This window comes from Sinocyclocheilus rhinocerous, unplaced genomic scaffold, assembly GCF_001515625.1.
Source record: "Sinocyclocheilus rhinocerous isolate Xijiao unplaced genomic scaffold, SAMN03320098_v1.1 scaffold433, whole genome shotgun sequence".
NCBI classification, from domain to species: Eukaryota; Metazoa; Chordata; class Actinopteri; order Cypriniformes; family Cyprinidae; genus Sinocyclocheilus; species Sinocyclocheilus rhinocerous.
In genome coordinates this window covers 1,521,964-1,542,347 of record NW_015627897.1, presented here as the reverse complement: position 1 = coordinate 1,542,347, position 20,384 = coordinate 1,521,964, and the positions used below count along the sequence as shown (strand labels likewise).

The 20,384-nt window shown below is 36.9% G+C and overlaps 1 protein-coding gene across 5 annotated transcripts in view; it reads right to left on the bottom strand.

Annotated features, from left to right (window-relative positions):
* Positions 1 to 888: 888 nt before the first annotated feature.
* The window catches only part of LOC107737005 (furin-1-like), a 129,353-nt gene continuing 109,857 nt past the window's right edge, over positions 889 to 20,384 (bottom strand). For all 5 annotated transcript variants that reach the window (XM_016548401.1, XM_016548403.1, XM_016548400.1 and 2 more), the window contains 8 exons: positions 17,152 to 17,252; positions 16,715 to 16,818; positions 16,325 to 16,442; positions 13,004 to 13,183; positions 12,782 to 12,906; positions 10,453 to 10,540; positions 10,316 to 10,341; positions 889 to 2,154 (listed from right to left, as the gene is read on the bottom strand). In XM_016548401.1, the coding sequence (XP_016403887.1) occupies positions 1,535 to 2,154; positions 10,316 to 10,341; positions 10,453 to 10,540; positions 12,782 to 12,906; positions 13,004 to 13,183; positions 16,325 to 16,442; positions 16,715 to 16,818; positions 17,152 to 17,252 (1,362 nt within the window). In that variant the 3' untranslated portion in view covers positions 889 to 1,534. The remainder of the gene's footprint in view (positions 2,155 to 10,315; positions 10,342 to 10,452; positions 10,541 to 12,781; positions 12,907 to 13,003; positions 13,184 to 16,324; positions 16,443 to 16,714; positions 16,819 to 17,151; positions 17,253 to 20,384) is intronic.

Below are 20,384 nucleotides of genomic sequence, written 5' to 3'. Positions count from 1 at the left end.
AAAGGAACGCAAAAGATACTGGTAAGAATCACCAGAGCAAAGCTGTCGAGCATCAAAAATGACAACAAAAACGGTCCAGAAAAGTCTTTAGATGTCATACGTTAGTTTTATGAGAAAAAAGAAATTTAAGTCACTATTTGTTGAAAATATTCTCCATTTCAGAAGAAATTTGTGCTCACATTTTTGAGATTTGAGAACACAGTGCAAAAGTTAATATATAATGTTACAGTGCTTTTTTTTGTTTATATATACAAATTATATTAAAATCGGAAAATAATGATAAATTCAGCTAAATAGCAATTTCCAGCTTCTATTTTGACTCTAGGCCAAATAAACGATTAAATGTGACAATTACAAAATAATGAATCATACTAGGTTTGATGCCATGATTTTGACATTTTGATTAACTATGTTTGTGTTTTATATGTATGTTTAGTGTATATATTTATATTTGGGCTGTCAAACAATTAATCACATCCAAAATAAAAGTTTGTGTTTACATAATATATGTGTGTGTGTGTGTACTTTGTATATGATTAGGACAACTTTGATGAAAGATTTTGATCCACTTCAAATGTTGACTAGTGTGTGTGTGTGTGTGTGTATACATACACACACACACACACATATATATATATATATATACGCATACATACACATATTTATAACATTTTTATTAAATATATACATGCATGTGTTCTTATATATATATATATATATATATATATATACACACACACATAATAAATATACACAGTACACATATATTGTGTAAACACAAACTTTCATTTTGAATGCGATTAATCATTTGACAGCACTATATATAAAATTTAGAGGCATTTGGACTTTTTTCCACCTAAGAAAATCATGCAGGTTTGCAATGACATGAGGGTGAGCAAATAATGTCAGGTTTCATCTTTTGGAGAACTATTCCTTTAAACAGCCTACTGTACATAAAATAATCATGAATTTGTCAATGTAGATGCTCTAGGGGGAGCAGTAAGCTCTTCAAACACGTTTAACAACACACCGCTCTGCTCTCCATCTGATCATGTAGAAATAGTGATAAGTTCTTCTAAAAGGCTCCCTGCGCAAAGCCAGTGGATCCGACCCACTGGAGCACTGACTGACTTCATATAAACGTAGTTTCACTCACACAGACACACACACTCATTCACTCAAAGAAAAGCTTTGTTTTTCTCGTATGCGAATAATTCAATCTTGTTGTTTCTTAAAATCTCACTAGGCAAGAGGAAGAGACCAAACAATAATCATGTTTATTGTAAATCCGGGACAACCCTGTGACCATCGGCTCATCCCCGTCGCTTGTGATTGGAAGCTTTCCATGTTGAGGCACCGAGAGAGGTCAACCCCCAGGTGAATCATGGCTCACATAACTACGACAGGTGCGAAAAACAAACCAAAACCCCCAGAAGTGAGATATGCTCAGACGAACCCCAGAAGGAAATCACACTAAAAAAGAGACACCAGTGCAGTAGAGGCTAGAGAGGGGAGGAACGTGGGCAAGAAGGGGTTAAAGAGCACTTTGTGTTTTGATGAAGCCAGTCCTCTCATTGCGGATCTCGAATTCCTCGTTCTCAGACTCGGAATTGCCCTCGTCCTCCCTCCAAACGCTCGGGATGCCCTTGTAGGCCACTGCGGTGCGGTTGAAACCGAACCCGACCAGTAAGCCGGATCCTGGCCCGGCTTCGGCGGACAGCAGTTTGTTCTGCTTGCGTGTGTGCATCTGCAGGAAGCCGAACACGGCCACAAACGTAGCCATGATGAAGGCACAGCTGAGCACAGCCACGGTCGCAGGCAGGCGAGAGGCGAGCTTTGGGTGCAGTTTGATGGACGAGCCGCCTCCTTGCGTCTGGAACAGCCCGCCGTCCGGAGACTCACGCTGGATGTGGTTCTGGTGCAGACAGGTGCCGCTGACAGCGTCCAGGTGGCTGTGAGGAGGGCAGGAGAGGCAGCTCTGAGGGCTCGTGCCGCTGCAGGTGAGGCAGATGGGGTCGCAGGACTGGCAGGCGGGACGGAGGACGGACGTCACCTCGTTGTTGGGGAGGAAAATGGAGCGGGTGCCTGCGGTGAAACCTGCTGGACAGTCTCTCACGCAGCCCTTGTTGTGCAAGTAGAAGCCGGGGTTGCACTCTGCGGGAGGAAGAAACATAATTCAGTTTAGGTTACAAAATACAAGCTAAACTATATTGCTGATTTCCACTGAAAATCTATTTGACTTTTTTTTTTTTTTAACCAAAAACCATGTTTACACTTGGATGGACGTCCATGAGACCGGCATTCCGGAGGATTTAAAGGTTAAAATCCAAAGCTTGCATTTTTTGAAGGGCAGCTGATAGTACATTCAGGAAGCAGACATGTTGCAATGTTACATGCTGTACTCCATTTAAAACAGCATTTTATTAATAATAATCCATTTATCACCTCATCACTAACTGGGATACTACATAGAATATAGGGTTGCAAAAAGGTGGAAAATTTCCAGTAAATTTCGGAAATATTCCAGAAATTTTGGAACCTTTCCAGGATTTTTTTGAATATTCCAGGGATTTTTGGAAAGTTTCCGGAAATTTACCAGAAATTTTCCACTCCTTTTCAACCCTAATAGAATATTCAAATAAATTATTTGTATTTTTTCAACCCCACACTTTCGCCTTCGCAATGTTAAGGATTTCATTAGTCACAACAGGACTTTTAAAATAAATATACATAATGTTTTAAAATTAAAAATCTTAATTTAATTTTAACCTTAAAATTCTAAAGAAATATCTAATTATTATATATATATATACATACATACATACATACATACATGCATATATATATCTATCTCCATAAACCACCACAGGACAATTTTTAACAAACTTATTATAAAAATATACAGTATCTCACAGAAGTGAGTACACCCCTCACATTTTTGTAAATATTTTATTATATCTTTTCATGTGACAACACTGAAGAAATGACACTTTGCTACAATGTAAAGTAGTGAGTGTACAGCTTGTATAACAGTGTAAATTTGCTGTCCCCTCAAAATAACTCAACACACAGCCATTAAAGGGGTCATATGATGCAAAATGTCCAAATTGGGCCCAAAGTGTCAATATTTTGTGTGGCCACCATTATTTTCCAGCACTGCCTTAACCCTCTTGGGCATGGAGTTCACCAGAGCTTCACAGGTTGCCACTGGAGTCCTCTTCCACTCCTCCATGACGACATCACGGAGCTGGTGGATGTTAGAGACCTTGCGCTCATCCACCTTCCGTTTGAGGATACCCCACAGATACTCAATAGGGTTTAGGTCTGGAGACATGCTTGGCCAATTCATCACCTTTACCCTTAGGTGTGTTTGGGGTCGTTATGTTGGAATACTGCCCTGCAGCACAGTCTCCGAAGGGAGGAGATCATGCTCTGCTTCAGTATGTCACAGAACATGTTGGCATTCATGGTTCCCTCAATGAACTGTAGCTCCCCAGTGCCGGCAGCACTCATGCAGCCCCAGACCATGACACTCCCACCACCATGCTTGACTGTAGGCAAGACACACTTGTCTTTGTACTCCTCACCTGGTTGCCGCCACACACGCTTGACACCATCTGAACCAAATAAGTTTATCTTGGTCTCATCAGACCACAGGACATGGTTCCAGTAATCCATGTCCTTAGTCTGCTTGTCTTCAGCAAACTGTTTGCGGGCTTTCTTGTGCATCATCTTTAGAAGAGGCTTCCTTCTGGGACGACAGCCATGCAGACCAATTTCATGCAGTGTGCGGCGTATGGTCTGAGCACTGACAGACTGACCCCCAACCCCTTCAACCTCTGCAGCAATGCTGGCAGCACTCATACGTCTATTTCCCAAACACAACCTCTGGATATGACACTGAGCACGTGCACTCAACTTCTTTGGTCGACCATGGCGAGGCCTGTTCTGAGTGGAACCTGTCCTGTTAAACCGCTGTATGGTCTTGGCCACCGTGCTGCAGCTCAGTTTCAGGGTCTTGGCAATCTTCTTATAGCCTACACCATCTTTATGTAGAGCAACAATTCTTTTTTTCAGATCCTCAGAGAGTTCTTTGCCATGAGGTGCCATGTTGAACTTCCAGTGACCAGTATGAGAGAGTGAGAGCGATAACACCAAATTTAACACACCTGCTCCCCATTCACACCTGAGACCTTGTAACACTAATGAGTCACATGACACCTTAACTTTTATAAAGAATATCTCTTTGGATTTGAGACTTTAGTCTTTGCAACTTTACAGATCTTCTTTATGCACCAAGAGCTTGTAACACTCCAAAGAGAAAGGAAAAATTGAAATCGCATCATATGACCCCTTTAATGGCTGTGTGTTGAGTTATTTTGAGGGGACAGCAAATTTACACTGTTATACAAGCTGTACACTCACTACTTTACATTGTAGCAAAGTGTCATTTCTTCAGTGTTGTCACATGAAAATATATAATAAAATATTTACAAAAATGTGAGGGGTGTACTCACTTCTGTGAGATACTGTATATTATTAAATAGTAAAAACTTCAATGAAATGGCTGAAAAAAATTAACAACAATATAATAATTATAAATGAATAAAAAATAATAACCTAAAAATATTGATGTGGATAAAGAGAAAAGGAAAAAGAAGTGTATCAACATGTTATTGTCAAGCTTTTTGTGAAGATAAATGATTGGATATGCACAGACAACGTTACCAAACAAGCAAGCATGTATAAATGTATAAAAGTTTTGCAGCTATACCTTTAATACAGTGTGCAAATCTATTTTAATAATAATTTGTCAGTGGGCAACCAGTCTTGGGCTACAGGGTGATATGGCTGCCGAGAAGGCTTTTAAGGCTTACCGTCTGTCTCTCTGTACTTTCACTGTCTTATTTAACGGTGGTTTTTGCTTTGTTTTTTTATAAACAAAAAATATTTCATGGTAAATTATTGCCACAAACGTTTGTGGCAATAAAAATATTACATTATGCCACAAACGCTTGTTGCTAGAGTTTAATTTGTATTGAACCCGTTACATCCTTTAAATAGGACGGAGAGTTGGGCAGCTTGTGTGTGTGTGAAGTGTGATGGAGTAAATGAATCCGCCTGAGGACTGAAGCTAAACACTGCATTGCTCTGCACTGCTTAGGCTTATTTACACCTCAAACGCTGCCTGCCAAGCCAAGAAGAAATACGATCCAGGAAATTCAGGTCTTTTCAAATATGCTACCTTGCCTGATGCGAGTCCTATTACTGGAATAATTACTAAACCATCCAAGTCAGCATCTTCTGACAACGGCAAAGGCTCATCTACTAAAAGGTGTTTTTTTTCAGTGCAAAATCCCTATTTATGGGTTGGTAGGGCATGTTGGGTTGCTGTGGTAACAGTGCTTAACACCTGGAGAGGGTTCAAGCTGCAGAGGTCAGATCAGGGATAACGTGCAAACCTTCATCACAGTAGAATGAGCACCAGGAAGAACTCCTGGATCAATCTTTAAGAATCATACACAGGTAAGGCAGCCCACCTGATATACACAAAGGGCTTTTGCTGATACAAACAATGCACAAATTGAGACCAAATATGACATTTCAAAAAGCAATAAGAGGCCGTGCTTTGCAGTCATTTTACCATGGTTAAGAGTATTCTTACGCACAGTGTGAAGTGTCTAAAAAACATTATTGTTATAAAACTTAAAAAAAAAAAAATTCCATTAGATGAGCACGTAAAATGTATAAAACCTAAATGCTAATTAGAAATATTGCCTTGACAACTAACTGAAGTAAAATAAGTTTGAGACAAAGTACTAAAATCACTTTTTACTAAAATAACAATTTAATTCAAAATATTTATAAACTTTTTTTTTTTTACAAAATTACTACATCTTAAAATACATTTAAAATGAAAACAGAAAATATGAAAACAAGCCCATTCAAAATTAATAAATATTGCTTTTGATAAAATTACTAAAACTAAAATTAAAACTGAAAATATAAAAATAAAGGCTAATTCTAAATATTAATACATACTACAACACTATATAAATAATACTAAAATAACAAAAAAGCTGTTTAACTGTGGTAAAATCGCTGTAAGTCGGAGCCTCCTGTAATGTATTGCGACATTTTGTGATAAAACAGTATTTAAAAATATTTCTATATAATAATAATAATAATAATAATATTTAAAGAAAATTATTATTATTATTATTAAATCCAAAATACTGAGTGATTTGTAATTTTTACATTTTTTAATGTTTTAATATTGAGCAAATCATTCAGGTATTTTTTTTTTTCCATTTTTGACAAATTCGGCCTCAGGCTATTTTTGTGTTGTTTTCATTGAATGTAGCCTCAGCCACATAAACCACACATCCGCACATCCAGCCCACCTTACCTGTTCACTAACCGCCTGATGCATGTTGTACACAAAAGTGCCAAGTGCTAGCTAAAAATGAGTAGTTTGGCTAGCATTACGCAACTTCCTTGAGTCTGAGTGCACCAGTCCACCTGTCATCTTACCAGGCTGTCACAAAGAGTGCTTTTCTGAAATGTTCTGTCCAAGCTGGTGCTTTACTGTTGAATCAACAATTCCAGATAAATGTGTCGGTCAGACAGTCTCTTCCAGTGTAAGTGGCCAGCTCTCGGCCAGAATAAGTTCTCGTTTCCACTGAGTGGTACGGTACAGTACAGTTCAGTACAGTATGATTCGGTACGGGTAACCCTGATCAGGCTTGCGTTTCCACTGCCAGTAATACCCTTACTTGGTAGGCGTGGTGTATGCCGGAAAGTAGCGTTCGACGATGAACCACGACAATAAGCACAACTCTGCCTCTTTTTGTTAAATGTCAGTTTTAATGAACAATAATAGCCATTATAAAAGTATAAGTACAAAGTATAAGAGGCTTATATAAGTCACTACAGAGACATCAGAGCCAGCGGCAAATGTCAGAAGGACTACCCGAGCTAAGGCTGCTCTTGGCGGATACATGAGTACCGAGCGCCCGCTGATCACCCGGAGCTCCGAAATCGGCATAGCAAATTTTCAAATAGGTGCTATCTTTATAAATAAACAGCAGATATGAGTTTTAAACAATTACATTCTCGCCTGAAAAACTCTTAAAACTACATTTCATTGGTACCCTTTGCTGTGCTAGGTACCCCAACGGAAGGGTACCAAAAAAGTGGTACGGTACACTATTTTGGTACCATTCACAACTTCTGACAGTGGAAACGGAAATAATTGCGTACCGTACTGTACCGAACCGAACCGTACCGCTCAGTGGAAACGAGCCATAAGCTGCATTACACTCTTAAAAATAAAGGTTGTTTATTGGCATCTGTGGTTCCATGAAGAACCTTTAACACAAATGGAACCTTTCCTTTCCACAAAAGGTTCTTTATAATGGAAAAACATTCTTTAGATTATTTAAATGTTCCTCACACACACACACACAAAAAAAGTGTTCTTTTAGAACTGATCACTGAAAGGTTCTTTGAGGAACCAGAAATGGTTCTTCTATGGCATCCCTATGAAACCCCACTTTTGAAACCTTTATTTTTAAGAGTGTACACTGTGTAAACAGGCTTTAAGAAACCGATTATTGGGAGATAAACCAACTACATACACCTCTGCCCATTATAGTACACAAAAAAGAGGTGAAGAGCATATTTTGAGCATTCATAAAGAAATCCTTTGAGCATGGTGTCATTCAGAGGAGGGCAGGAGAGGAGGTGTTGGCCAGCGGAGAAGGCAGAGGACAGAAAAAGGAAAGAGCTGATGAAAGAGTAGTGGCAGGGTCAGTGTGTGTGTGGAGAGGTAAGAATGAGCTGGCAATGAGTGTCCACAGAGAGGGGCACGGCCGCAGGCTAAACTGGACAGCTGCCTTTACACGGCTGCCAATGCAGCTGGCACTGTGAACTAATTCCAGGATAGAGTTATGAACACACAGTTTAACAGCTAAGACATGACCAGCACAGCACACTCAACACAAGCAAAAGGGACCTATAAAAACAGCTGCAAGCTTTATAGATTTAGTTTAAAGCTTTCAATTAGTGGGGAGATTGTCAGGGTCAGATTTACAGTGTTATACTTCAAAAGTTTAGGAATGAAGTGCTCCCCAAGGCTGCATTTATTTGACCATTAACTCAGTTTTGTGAAATATTATTACAAATTAAAACAACTGTTTTCTATATTATTATATTTTCAAATGTCTTTTATCCCTGTGATGCAAAGCTAAATTTTCTATATCATTACTCCAGTCTTCAGTATCTTCAATGTCGTGTTTTTCAACAAAATTAATGTTTTGTTGTGTTCATAATATAATTAGGGGTGTGCGATATTGACAAAAAATAATATCTCGATATTTTCTTGGATTTTATCGATAATGATAATCAGACGATATTTTGCTGAGTGTGTTATTGTTGTAGCGTCTGGACCAATCAAACACACAATTTTTCATTTGATTTAACAAATCAGTTATTCATTAGATCAACAAATCGTCACAGTCCCCTCACCCAATAAACTGGATGCCAGGATGTCTGCAACGACACCAGGCCCCCCCTGGTTACCATGGCAACCCTGACACCAGATACATTTACGACCTAATGGAATGTAAGTAGGGAAAATCACTGCCTTTTTCTTAAGGAAGAGACACAGTGCACAGTAGAAATGGACTCTTTTCTAATTAATTCATAGGAAAACCTTTCTTTGAATGAACACACATACCCTTCAGGTCATCGTGTATGTTGTCTTTGAGATTTTATACTGTTTTATGCAGGGCTCTGTGTAGAGTTGTACAGTAAGAAAGTTATTTCCCTTAACCAGGAAATTAACGTTCTTAGAATTGACAGACAGTTGACCCTGAGAGGTCAAGTAAATATCTACAGCGGATCTAAATATTTATAATTAATTATAACTAGTTATGATTAATTATTCATATTTCCCCATGAGCTGATTCGCTACATTGTGCTGATATCTTAAGGACTGCCGTGGACAGCTGACTCCTAAAGTTTTTGATATTCTTCATATTCTGTGTGGTGGGCAGTTCACACCGATAGAAATGAATATTTTTTTAATAAGTTTAAATTGATTTTTACCTTGTATGGGCCTTTTTATCTTTATAAAGCCATTTCTCTAAAATTGTGCAGTATCTTTTGAGTCAAATTCTTACATTTAATCAGTAAATTAGAATAATAAGACATTTGGACTGTTACCAAGCAAATTAAATCAGTATCAATAAAATTCATCTTTGCAATGCAGAGGAGAAACAGAAGCTGCATCTGAAGTGGCATTTAGATATATTTACACACTACTGTTTAGTGCAGAACACGAATGCATTTAACCTGCAATTGCAAATGCATAAATAATCTTTTGATATATTAAACATAAAACGTTGAAAACGGTTATTTGAAATTATTTAAATAATAAAAAGATACTTTAAATGTGAAATTAAAACCGCCAGCAGGTGGCAGCAAGTCACTGTTAATAAGGGAGTAATTGCAATTGAGCCGAATCATTTAAACGGTTGATTCATTCAGGAACAAAACTCCGTCATGGTGCTCAGAGACACAAAACAGTGCTGTGGCTGTGTTTGGAATTATTTTTGTTGTCGAAATAAAAAAAAAACATGCAATATGGTGTCTAAAACGCAAGTCCCTTAATTAGCTTCTTGTTATTTGAACTGTTGTAAAAAAAAAATCTATATTAGGGCCTACGTTTGTAATCATGGTAATTTTTGGAGAAAGATCATTGTAAATGTATTGTAATAGACTGAATCATGCAGTAAAAGAACGCACTCTAAATGCGCACTCGCACTATGTATGCGTGCGCTCTGTAGGGGTGTTTTGAATGGTTGTTGCATGACCCTACGTGACATGATTCATTTAGAAAAAATTGCCTTTTTGCATTTTTTAATGCAAAATATTACACAAAATGTTGTGCAAAATGTCCAAATGTTTCAGACGACAAATAAAATAATAAGTCAAGATGTTAAACGATGTTAATATTGTTTCGTTAAACAAGAAATGGAAGGTCAAGTCAAGTGCATAGTCGTGTGCAGTGTACTTTAGTTGTAAACTGCACATTTTGGCAAATGTATTAGGTCATCTAGGTGTTCCATGCATGAAAATGTGCACGGTACACATACTGCAGAAGAATGAGTATATATGAGTAGTATGGGAGCATACCATTCTGACAATCAGGCCTGCAGCTGAAAACAGCTTAGTTACTGAGGACAGCTAGTAAATGCCACTAGTAGTTGGCAGGGGGCGCACTTTCACCATCATTTACTCTGACACTTACCTGTGCAGATCTGATTGAGGTCGTATGTTTTGCAGCTAAATCATGGTAATTTTTGGAGAAAGAAACGGCACTCTTTGTGTGATATCGATTAAATTAACTATATGAAATGATATAAATATATACATTTTCGGTCGTATGTTTTGCAGCTACTGGAGTCTGCTGCTGAAGGGCCGGATAAACTAGAAGCTGTGCCATAGAGAACCAGCGTGAACTGAGTCAGAGTGCCTAAAACAGACAGAGAGAGAGAGATTCAACAATCTGACTCATGCACACAAAATTAGGACCGTTGCCAGTTGTGAATCATTATGTCTGTGTTCATTCTGTCTCAATCAGTAGACTATTACACTATATGCACATTTATTCAGTCAGCAGATGCTGTCAACTCACAAATTAGGAACACAAGCAACCGACCAAAAGCAAACAACATTAGCACAGCTGATTTCTCAAGTAAACCAGAATAGTGCTAAGTTAGAATAGAGGTATTAAAGCAAAAAGCCACAAGAGGCAATGCATTAGCGATCTGACCAAAGTTAACTAACACAAAAAAACTTTTAAAAATGTTTAAAACAACAAAACTTTTAATTTCTTTTAAAAAGAAACACACAACAAAAATTACTAAAACTTTACAATGAAAATAACATAATATATATATATAACTGATTTAAAAATAATAATAAAACTCATAAATCTCAATGATACCAAAATAATACTGATGATCACATAACTATGGAGCCTCTCATGGCTTACTGAATTTATAAAATGAAAGGAATATGATAAAATGTTAATTAAAATAATAATTGTAATATTAATGATAATCACAATAAACAATTCTTTAGTAATATAGCTCATTAGAACTGACACACATACGGATTAAGCATAACGAGTATATATCAGATAATTTTACAATTGTAATATGTAATATAGGAATGACATTTTTTAAACTAAAATATTTCATTTTGATTGCTCATTTTACATTAAGATACTTTAGTATAATCACCTTTAGCTGCATGCTGCATAAATGACCACTGTCACGGGTAAAGGTTTCCTACACAGCTGTACTACACTGGTCAACATTTGAAGTGGATCAAAACCTTACATCCAAGTTGTCCTAAAACCTAAAACGCATTGTCTTAGGACAACTTTGATTAACTTTTTTGATCCACTTCAAATGTTGACTGCTGTAGTTTCATGTATCAATGCTTGACCAACTAAAAAGCAATATTTATTAGCCCCATTTAGTATAAAATAAGTCAAATGCAAAGTAATCCCCATTTGTATTCTATACTTGAAGAGTTTATTTGCAAAAACAGATAAGCAAATTAACTCTTCACTTGTATACGAGATAAAACGATAACACCCTTTCTATTTTGACAATGTCTGATTGTATATTATCACCTGTACATCTTGCTCATTTTGTGGCCACTAACACAAATTACTCGGAAGATAAAAGCTTGATCATCCTTGTGCCCTGTAACAGCACACGAAATGTCTGAACACAGACTTCTTGTCATCATCATTCAGTAACTGTAGTGCCACACTGCTTCGACATGCATTAGATTAGATAGATGGCACACTTTGTCTCTATAGTCCAATAAAGTCAGTAGCTCTGTAAATTCTTAAAGCAACAAAGAGAAATGGACTAGGTAATGCACTGGACGAATGGTCCATTCAATCCAGACATAAAGCAGTTGTGTTAGCGTCTGAGCAGGACAAATGAATGGGCTTTGGCTGGAAGTCCCTTTATATTTACAGTTTTCATGAGCAGCTGGAGAGTGTGATAGTGGGAGAGGGAGAAAAAAACTCAGTCCTCTGATTTACTTAGCTAGATTTAATTAATCAGATTTACTGCGGGGTGTGGTGAAGGAAGTCAAATTGACTGACATAAAAGAGGAAGAAAACAGGATTGGGCAAATCAGGCGGATTTGGAGAGAAGATACTCTACATTTCTGTGAAGTGCAAATCAGGGCACTGGCAGACATAAAAGAGACTTTTTTTGGATCACAATCAATATCGGACTCTTTTTAATCATTTCCAAGTCCCAGATTGTTTTATCTTTTATTTTAAAAGTAGATTATGACAATCTACTTTTTTATCATTTTTGTTTAATTGTATTTATATTTTCTTTATGCTCTTTTATTACTCCATTTTTATTATAATTTGTTTATTTTATTGGATCACAATCAATGTTTGACTTTTTAATCACTTTCAAGATCGTTTTTTATTTTATGTTATTTTCTATAATTTTTGTTTTTATTTTGTTTATATTTTATATTTTAATTTTACCATTTTTATTACCATTTTGTAAACTAGTTTTATGAAACAGCCCCCTGGAATGGGATTAGGGTACACTGGAAGTCCAAATTTGCTGGATTTGAACCTGCATCTCCTGCATGAGCACCACGGCTCAACACGTCTGAAGCATAAATGGAACAAAAAAAACTGCAGATTGGATGGACGAGCTATTACCATAGTCGCTGGTTCCAGCCACGTTCTCAATCTCCAACGTCCATTCTCCACGAGGGTCCTCATCCCAGGAGTGGGTGGTCATGAAAGCCCAGTCACTGAAGCCCTCAGAGGAGAAATCGTGAGGTCTGAGAGAGAAAGAGACAGAGAATGTTAAACTTAACGGATTCAGCTATACTCTATTTGAGTATAAAGTGTGTGGAGGTATCCCTTTCAGTGCCTGACCTGGGTGCAAGCAGCGTGGAGCGGGTGCCCTGTGGGCTGATCAGGTAGATGGCCAGGTTTCCTCTGCGGTTGTAGGACAGGGTGAGCTGGGCTTGAGCATGCTCTAATGAGCTCACAAAGTTGTCCGTTCCAGCACATGCATCCACACTCTTATTGATCACCAAATGACTCCCAATATTCCTAAAAACAGGAAAATAGTGTTCAAGAACTGACAGATAAACCACAATGAAAAGTTATACTTCTTAATACAAGTAATTATGAATGCATTATGCATTATCATTTAAAATTTGGGGGTCTTTAAGATTTAACGCTTTTGAAAGAAGTTTCTTATGTTTACCAAGGCTGCATTTATTTAATCAAAAATACAGTAAAACAGTAATATTGTAAAATGATATTACAATTTAAAATAACTGTTTTCTGTCTTAATATATTTTAAAATGTAATTTATTCCTGTGACGCAAAGCAGAATTTTCAGCATCATTACTCATCATTACATTATCAGTCTCCAGTGTCACAGAATCCTTCAGAAATCATTCTAATATGCTGATTTGCTGCTCAAGAAACATTCCTTGCTCTTACCAAAGTTGAAAACAGTTGTGCTGCTTAATATTTTTGTAGAAACTGTAATGCCTTTTTTTAGCATTCTTGTTTTTTCAAAAATGTAAAAGCACACGATTTATCTGAAATATAATTTTTTGTAAAAATTTAAGTCTTTACGGTCACTTTTGATTCATTTAAGATATCCTTGTTGAAAATCCTACTGACCCAAAACTTTCGTAAGTTTAGTGTAAGATCATCAAAATATTCTCAAACTAGAACCACGATTTAGCTGAAAACACAATCTTAACACTAGATATGGCTCAGATCCTCCTTTAATGTGTCATTTATCATCCACCAGGTGAAAACTGTTAGTTCAACTGCTTATAAAAGCAACAGCACACACACAAAATGGCATATTACCCAAATGTTTATTGAAGCCTCAAAAGAAAGCATCACTATTATCTTAAGCATAAATGTTTAATGAATTTCCAAGCATTGTTTGAACATAGGTAATTATTCCCCAAACTTACTACACTAGAAGTTGATATGTTAAATAAAGCAATGTGATGAAAGCATTACCGTGTTTACTTGTACATAGTCGATGCATCAAACTGGCCTTATTAATAGCTACTGGGAAAGATTAACTGATTCTTACTATATCAAACTGCTGCTGCAACACTTAAGTGTGCAAAACACATTCCTGGTCCAACAGAAAGGTTCAGTCAGGTTAAGACCTGTGCCACCGATGACCGCCACAGGAGCCGGTAGGCTTTTGGCACTCTAAACCCAATCCTAAAAGGAGCTTAGAGCGGCCCGGCCCTGCTCACCAGAGACAGGGTTACACTGGAAGAAGAGCTTAAATCAAGAGAGAGAACAACAAGCTACAGCCTCTGACAAGTCCACGAGGAATGAAGCGTAACCCCTCTGTGCGCGGTAACGCCGCAGCGCGTGCAAGACTTCAAGTCAGAGATGTTGCGAGTGAAAAATGAAGAAAAATACGGCAGAGATGGAAGTGAGGCAGCCCGTAATCACTTCGCTCTGTGACTTCTGCAACCAGCATGTTAAATTGGGCTTTGCTCCAAAACCCCTTGATCTTTCCATAACGTTGGTGATCCATAAAGGATGACTGGAGGAAGGGATAAAAAGAGGGTGAGTTTTTAGAGCGAGAGACATGATATGCTGGGAGAGAGGATGAGATTGGTGGAGAGGTACTCTGAGGGTCCTTCTTGAGCTCCAAGATGTCAGCAGTGATGGAAGTGTGACAAACGTGGATGTAACAAGCTGGATGTATCTGCAAGCCATTACTTCCTTTAAACACACTCTGTAGGCAGCGGAGATGCAGCTCTAAATTTAAATATGATAAAACGTCAAAAGTGATGTTTCGCTCCCACCTTGTTTCATATTCCTGTTTCCTCTTGCACTTCATGACCTTTTTAGCAGCACTAAATTTAAAACATTCCATTTGTGTGCACCGAAGAATCTCAGTTTGCCATATGTTAGTGAAGAATCAATTAAGACTGCAGTTTCTTCTAGCAGAGGATTTAGTTCACACAAATTAGTATTCTATCATAATTTACTCAGCCAGGCAAAAGTCATTTTGCAGAATGCTCATGCTGCTTGAAACAGTTAAATTTTTCCATCAAAAATGTTTTTTTAATAATAATAATTTTATACTATTTTTAAAATAATTTTATAATCAAAAAGAATGTCTAATCAAATGAATGAATAAATCCATATTTTTAATAATTTATGAATTTTCATGTCTTTAATATACCCTTCTATTCAAAAGTTACTAAATATTTTTATTTCACATAAATATTGTTGTTTTTTTTATCATCAAAGAATTAAAAAAAAAAAAGTATCCTGCTATCCGGAAAAATACGAAGCAGTTAAACTGTTTTCAACATTGATAATAATAAATGTTTCTTGAGCAGCATATCAGCATATTAATAATTTCTGAAGGATCATGTGACACTGAAGACTGGAGTAATGATGTTGAAAATTCAGCTTTACATCACAGGAGTAAATTTAAAAACATTTTTAAAATGCATTCAAATTAAACAGTTATTTTAAATTGCACAAATATTTCACAATATTACTATTAATATATTTTAGTATATTTACTATTAATGTATTTTTTTTATTAATAATGTATTTTACATTTAAAAATCTTACAGATACCAAACTTTTAAATGGTATTAATTAAAATATATTAATTCATGTTAACATTATATTATTTTTAACAAATAAAGAGCTTCACAGAATAACCCAATACTATTATCCTTATTACATTGAATCTTACTCTACATTTTAATATGATATTTCTCCGATTTTTGCTGTTTGACAATTGGAGTAAACCAGGAATCGTATTTAATTTAGATTAACTGTGTTGCCGTACATTTGAAAAATTTCATTCAAACTTAAGATTCCATGAAATTCAATGTTAATTCCATTTTTATGACTGCATTTCGGAGATTCTGTCCACATTTTCTGCAGCACAAAAAATCATAGGGCTTTATCTATGCAATCAAGTGGATAAAAACTAAGGCCTTCAAACTCCAAAAAGCCATATTATCGCTTGTCTTCAGACTAGGTTATGGTGTTTTATGTCTTTTTGAAGATCGGAAGCCCCTGGTCACCGGATGGTTTCACTGAATGGAAAACGGCAGCGTAAACATTCAGTTTGAATGGACATAAAGGTAAGAAAATGACAGAATTGCCCATTTTTGCTACCAAAACTAACCCTTTTAAGATCAATCCAGTACAGAGGGTTTAACCTACCTAGGCTCAGACACCAAGGAGAGGACACATTTCCGCTGAGGTCCAACATTCGTCCAGTTCTTTGCCAGAGCCACAATGGCCCCAGCATCCAGCAGACCATATCCATAAGAATGACTTACTGTAGGAGAGCGAGAGAGAGAAATCAATACGGCTGAAAATAACTACAGAACCAGTTTAAAAAGGTTGTAAAAAGACTGACATTATAAGTAAAGAGGTGAATTAAAGAGGTTGACATCTTTAAAAGATCCGAAGCTATTTGCAGACTGGTGCAGCCAATGATAATGTTATCGATCTAATCACAAAGCGTTCAAGTAGCTGGAAAGTGGAAAGACAAGCCAGAGCGAAAGGAAAGAGGAGGGAGCGATGAAAAGCAAGGAGATGGGTTTTTACCTCTGCGATCCACTCCATTTGTCTTCCAGTCATTAGTGGTGAGGTGGGCAGGGTTGGACGTCCTCACAACCAGATGCTGCATGTCTCTCCAGGTCAGGTTTTTACTATGGAGAGAAGTGTTAGTGCCTTTCCTTCATGTGAGATACATGGTGGAACGAAACAAACAGTTCTCCTAGATAATCTCTCCTGCCCTTTCGTAAAGGTCACGGATAGCTACAGGTGGAGTCATAAAGGTTATAGTTTTACCAGTGAATTCATTTAAAATGATACCGCTCAATGCATGTGTCTGATCCAAATGAGAATTTGAAGGTTAATTCCAGCCTGCCAATCTAGCTGGCAACCATTTTTTTGTTTGAAAGCCTCGGGTCACTCAAATTGCTGATAAAGAAAGATGACCTCGCTTGAGGACAGGACAAACCACGCTTCGGACGACTTACTTGGCCTCAAGGGCGAGGGCGATGATTCCTGCCGCCAGAGGGGCCGAGGCAGAGGTGCCTGTGTGGGAGTCTGTGCACTTCTGCCTGAGGTCTGTAGTGACCTGAAACAGGAAGCGGAGCGGGAAAACATATCGCATCACTGATATGACGGGAAAATCAAATTATTCCAGATGGGAACACAATACCAACACTGTACTGACTTGACAATGAAGTCTCTCACAAAAGATGATAAAAGTTTAAAGATGAGGCATTTTTTATTATTTCAGAATGTTTCCTGAGGCGCAATATTAATGTTAGTAGGATTTTAACAAACTGTCCGAATTTTGAAATAAAAGTAAATTTTCTACACTGGTTTTAGCTCTCAGGTCATTTAAGCGTTTTTTTTATTATTATCAAATAAAAACATGTTTTTGTATTATAATCAAAGCTGAAATGTTTTCCCCCTGCTTACTGTTTTTGTGGAATCTGCGGTGCATTTTCCCGGATTCTTTGATGAACAAAGTAAAAAAAAAAAAAACTATTTGAAAAATAAATATTTTGTAACATTATGAAAGTCTTTACTGTCACTTTTTAACAATTTACTTTCAAGCAGTCTCCACAAAAATATTAAGCAGCAAAAACGGTTTTCAGCATTAACAACAAAAAAAAATTTCTCGAGCACCAAATGAACATAGAATGATTTCTGAAGGATCAAGTGACACTGAAGATTCCAAACACTCTTTTGGAATTCACTCAAATAGAAAAAAAAAGATTTTTAAATAACGGTTATATATTTTTTCTAAATATTTCTAACATTTTTTATTAAATAAAGGCAGCCTTGGTGAACATAAGACATTAAAATATTCCAACCTTTTGACCATTAGCCTGTATGTCAAATGATTAGGGAAATCTTGATTTCTCAATTCATGACCCATTTCATAATCTTGCTAATTGTGTCCAGAATTGCTATTATTATTTGTTCATACTCAATCAAGAATTCAAACAAGACCCTTACACTCAGCATTAAATTTTGATGTGCAACTAGTCCCTCACCATTTGTGCTACAGATATAACTGATACCTCAAATCATGAAAGTTGTTGAGGAGCACCGTGCTATTACTTTTCAAACTGATATGACTGATCAAACTGATCCTCTAAATGGTTTTTGAGGGGAATTTGGGAGAGAAAAAATAGACCGGGGATGAGGATTTCACAGAGACTTGGGAATTGGGCTCTTTCCACTTGGGCCAGTAGGCAACCACCCAGAACTTCCTAGCAACTGCATATCAATGCCTTGGCAACAAGTCTTGCATCACAGCACTGGCATCTGCATGGCAAGCACCTATTCTCATATTCTTCAGAAAATGTAAAAATCCTGTAAAAACTGCCATTCAGCTTCTGCCCGTTACGTGACCCAGGTGGTTCAGTTAAATGTTTGACATTTTCAACACTTGAGGGTAAAAAGCGCAGCATCTTTAAGCCCTTAGGGTCACACAGACAGAGCCGGAACAATTCAAGACAAATGCAAACATAAAAGGCTTGACGGGTGACACTTAAAAAACCAGGCATCGCAGGATGTGCATTGACTGCGACAGACCTCCTTGCGTGAGACTAATTGCTAAAAATGGCAGAGAGGCTGAATGACAGGAGCGATGACAGGAGAATTCAGCAATTGCACACTTAAAAATGGATCTTGGGAGACCACAGGAGAGGAATATCACCTGACAGAGTCTCTGCTGCAGAGGAAACAGCGGGTATCAGGCTTCTGTCCTTTAAAAGCACACCTCCATTGTGAAAGCCAGTGTCTGTGTCTTGAATGCGAGACAATAAATGAGTCAGTCAGGCATAGCCGGTTATGAGAACAATGCTTGGGTGCGCGCCTCTGTCGGCACAGAGCCGGGTAAAGAAACAAAACCGAACATGAGCAAAGAAAATGTCATGCTATGACAGTGAGGGGTTGTTGTTTTGAATAACGGGGATATTTGTGCTTTGAAACTACAGCTTAACATTTTGTGAAGAACCCAAAAAGATTGTGTGCTCATGCAAAAGTCAGTGTCAATATGCCAGGGTGTTGCTATAGGCTTGCTAAGGTGATCTGAGTGGTTCTTAGAGCACTAATATCCAGTTGCTAGAGTGCTTTGGGGCCGAATTCACAAATCATTCTTAAGAATAATTTTTTTTCTTTCTTCTATTTTCTAACTTAAGAATAAAGTTAAGAATATTGTGTTTTCAAAACATTTAAGAGTGTTTTTTATCTTTTATTTTCTTCTTAGAATTAGAATTCCTAAAAAGAATGTTATTAACAATAAATAATAGGGGTGGTAAAAATACACTCATGTCACGAGTCGTCTCCATACAAAAAAATATATAAAAATATGATAAGTATTTTAAAGCATATTCATGGCTAAAAATAAAGAATTATGTTAGACATACATGCTTGCACTCCCTGCCTGGATATAGCTACTATAAATAAATAAATGAAATTAATTAATTAACATTAAAATAAATAAGTTATTAATAATTTATAGTAATCTATATATACAGTATTTTGTTAAATAACACTTTTTTTTAATTATTATTAATAATTAATAAAAACGAATACTCAAATGTGCGAGCTACCAGCTACCATATTTGATGCACTCTTGGTTTAATTTTTTATATGTGAATAATAGCCTAAATTAAATCTTGTCTATACTTTCGGTTTTGGGTGAACTATGCACAATATATACTGTCACAATTCACGAAACACATTGTTCCATTTTTGTATTGCAATATATTGCGACACAATATATTGTTGCAGCCCTACTAAATAACAACTCTATAAAAATGATTCAAATAAGGATCTTGTTAGGATTTTATTTTTAAAACATGAAACTGAGTGCTGATCTCCTTCCAAGCGAGTCGCACCGAAAATAGCGTGAACTTATGATTTTTACTGTAATCAGCAGGTGGCAGAAAAAGATGCCATTTGAGGTGTTTTTCAATTGAGTTGATGAGCGAGTCTTCAGAAAGAAGAACCACCATACAATCAGATATCAACACAAGTCTACCAAGAAAATATTTGAGAACCTCTAAAGAATTTTTCAAGAACTGCACTTGCGAACCTTTAAGAATGTATCTACAGTATTACATTTCTTAAAGGGTTAATTCACCCAAAAATAAAAAAATTAGACCATAAATTACTCGCCCTCAAGTCACCCTAGGTGTATATGACTTTCTTCTTTCAGACGAATCCAGTCGGAGTTTAAAAATTG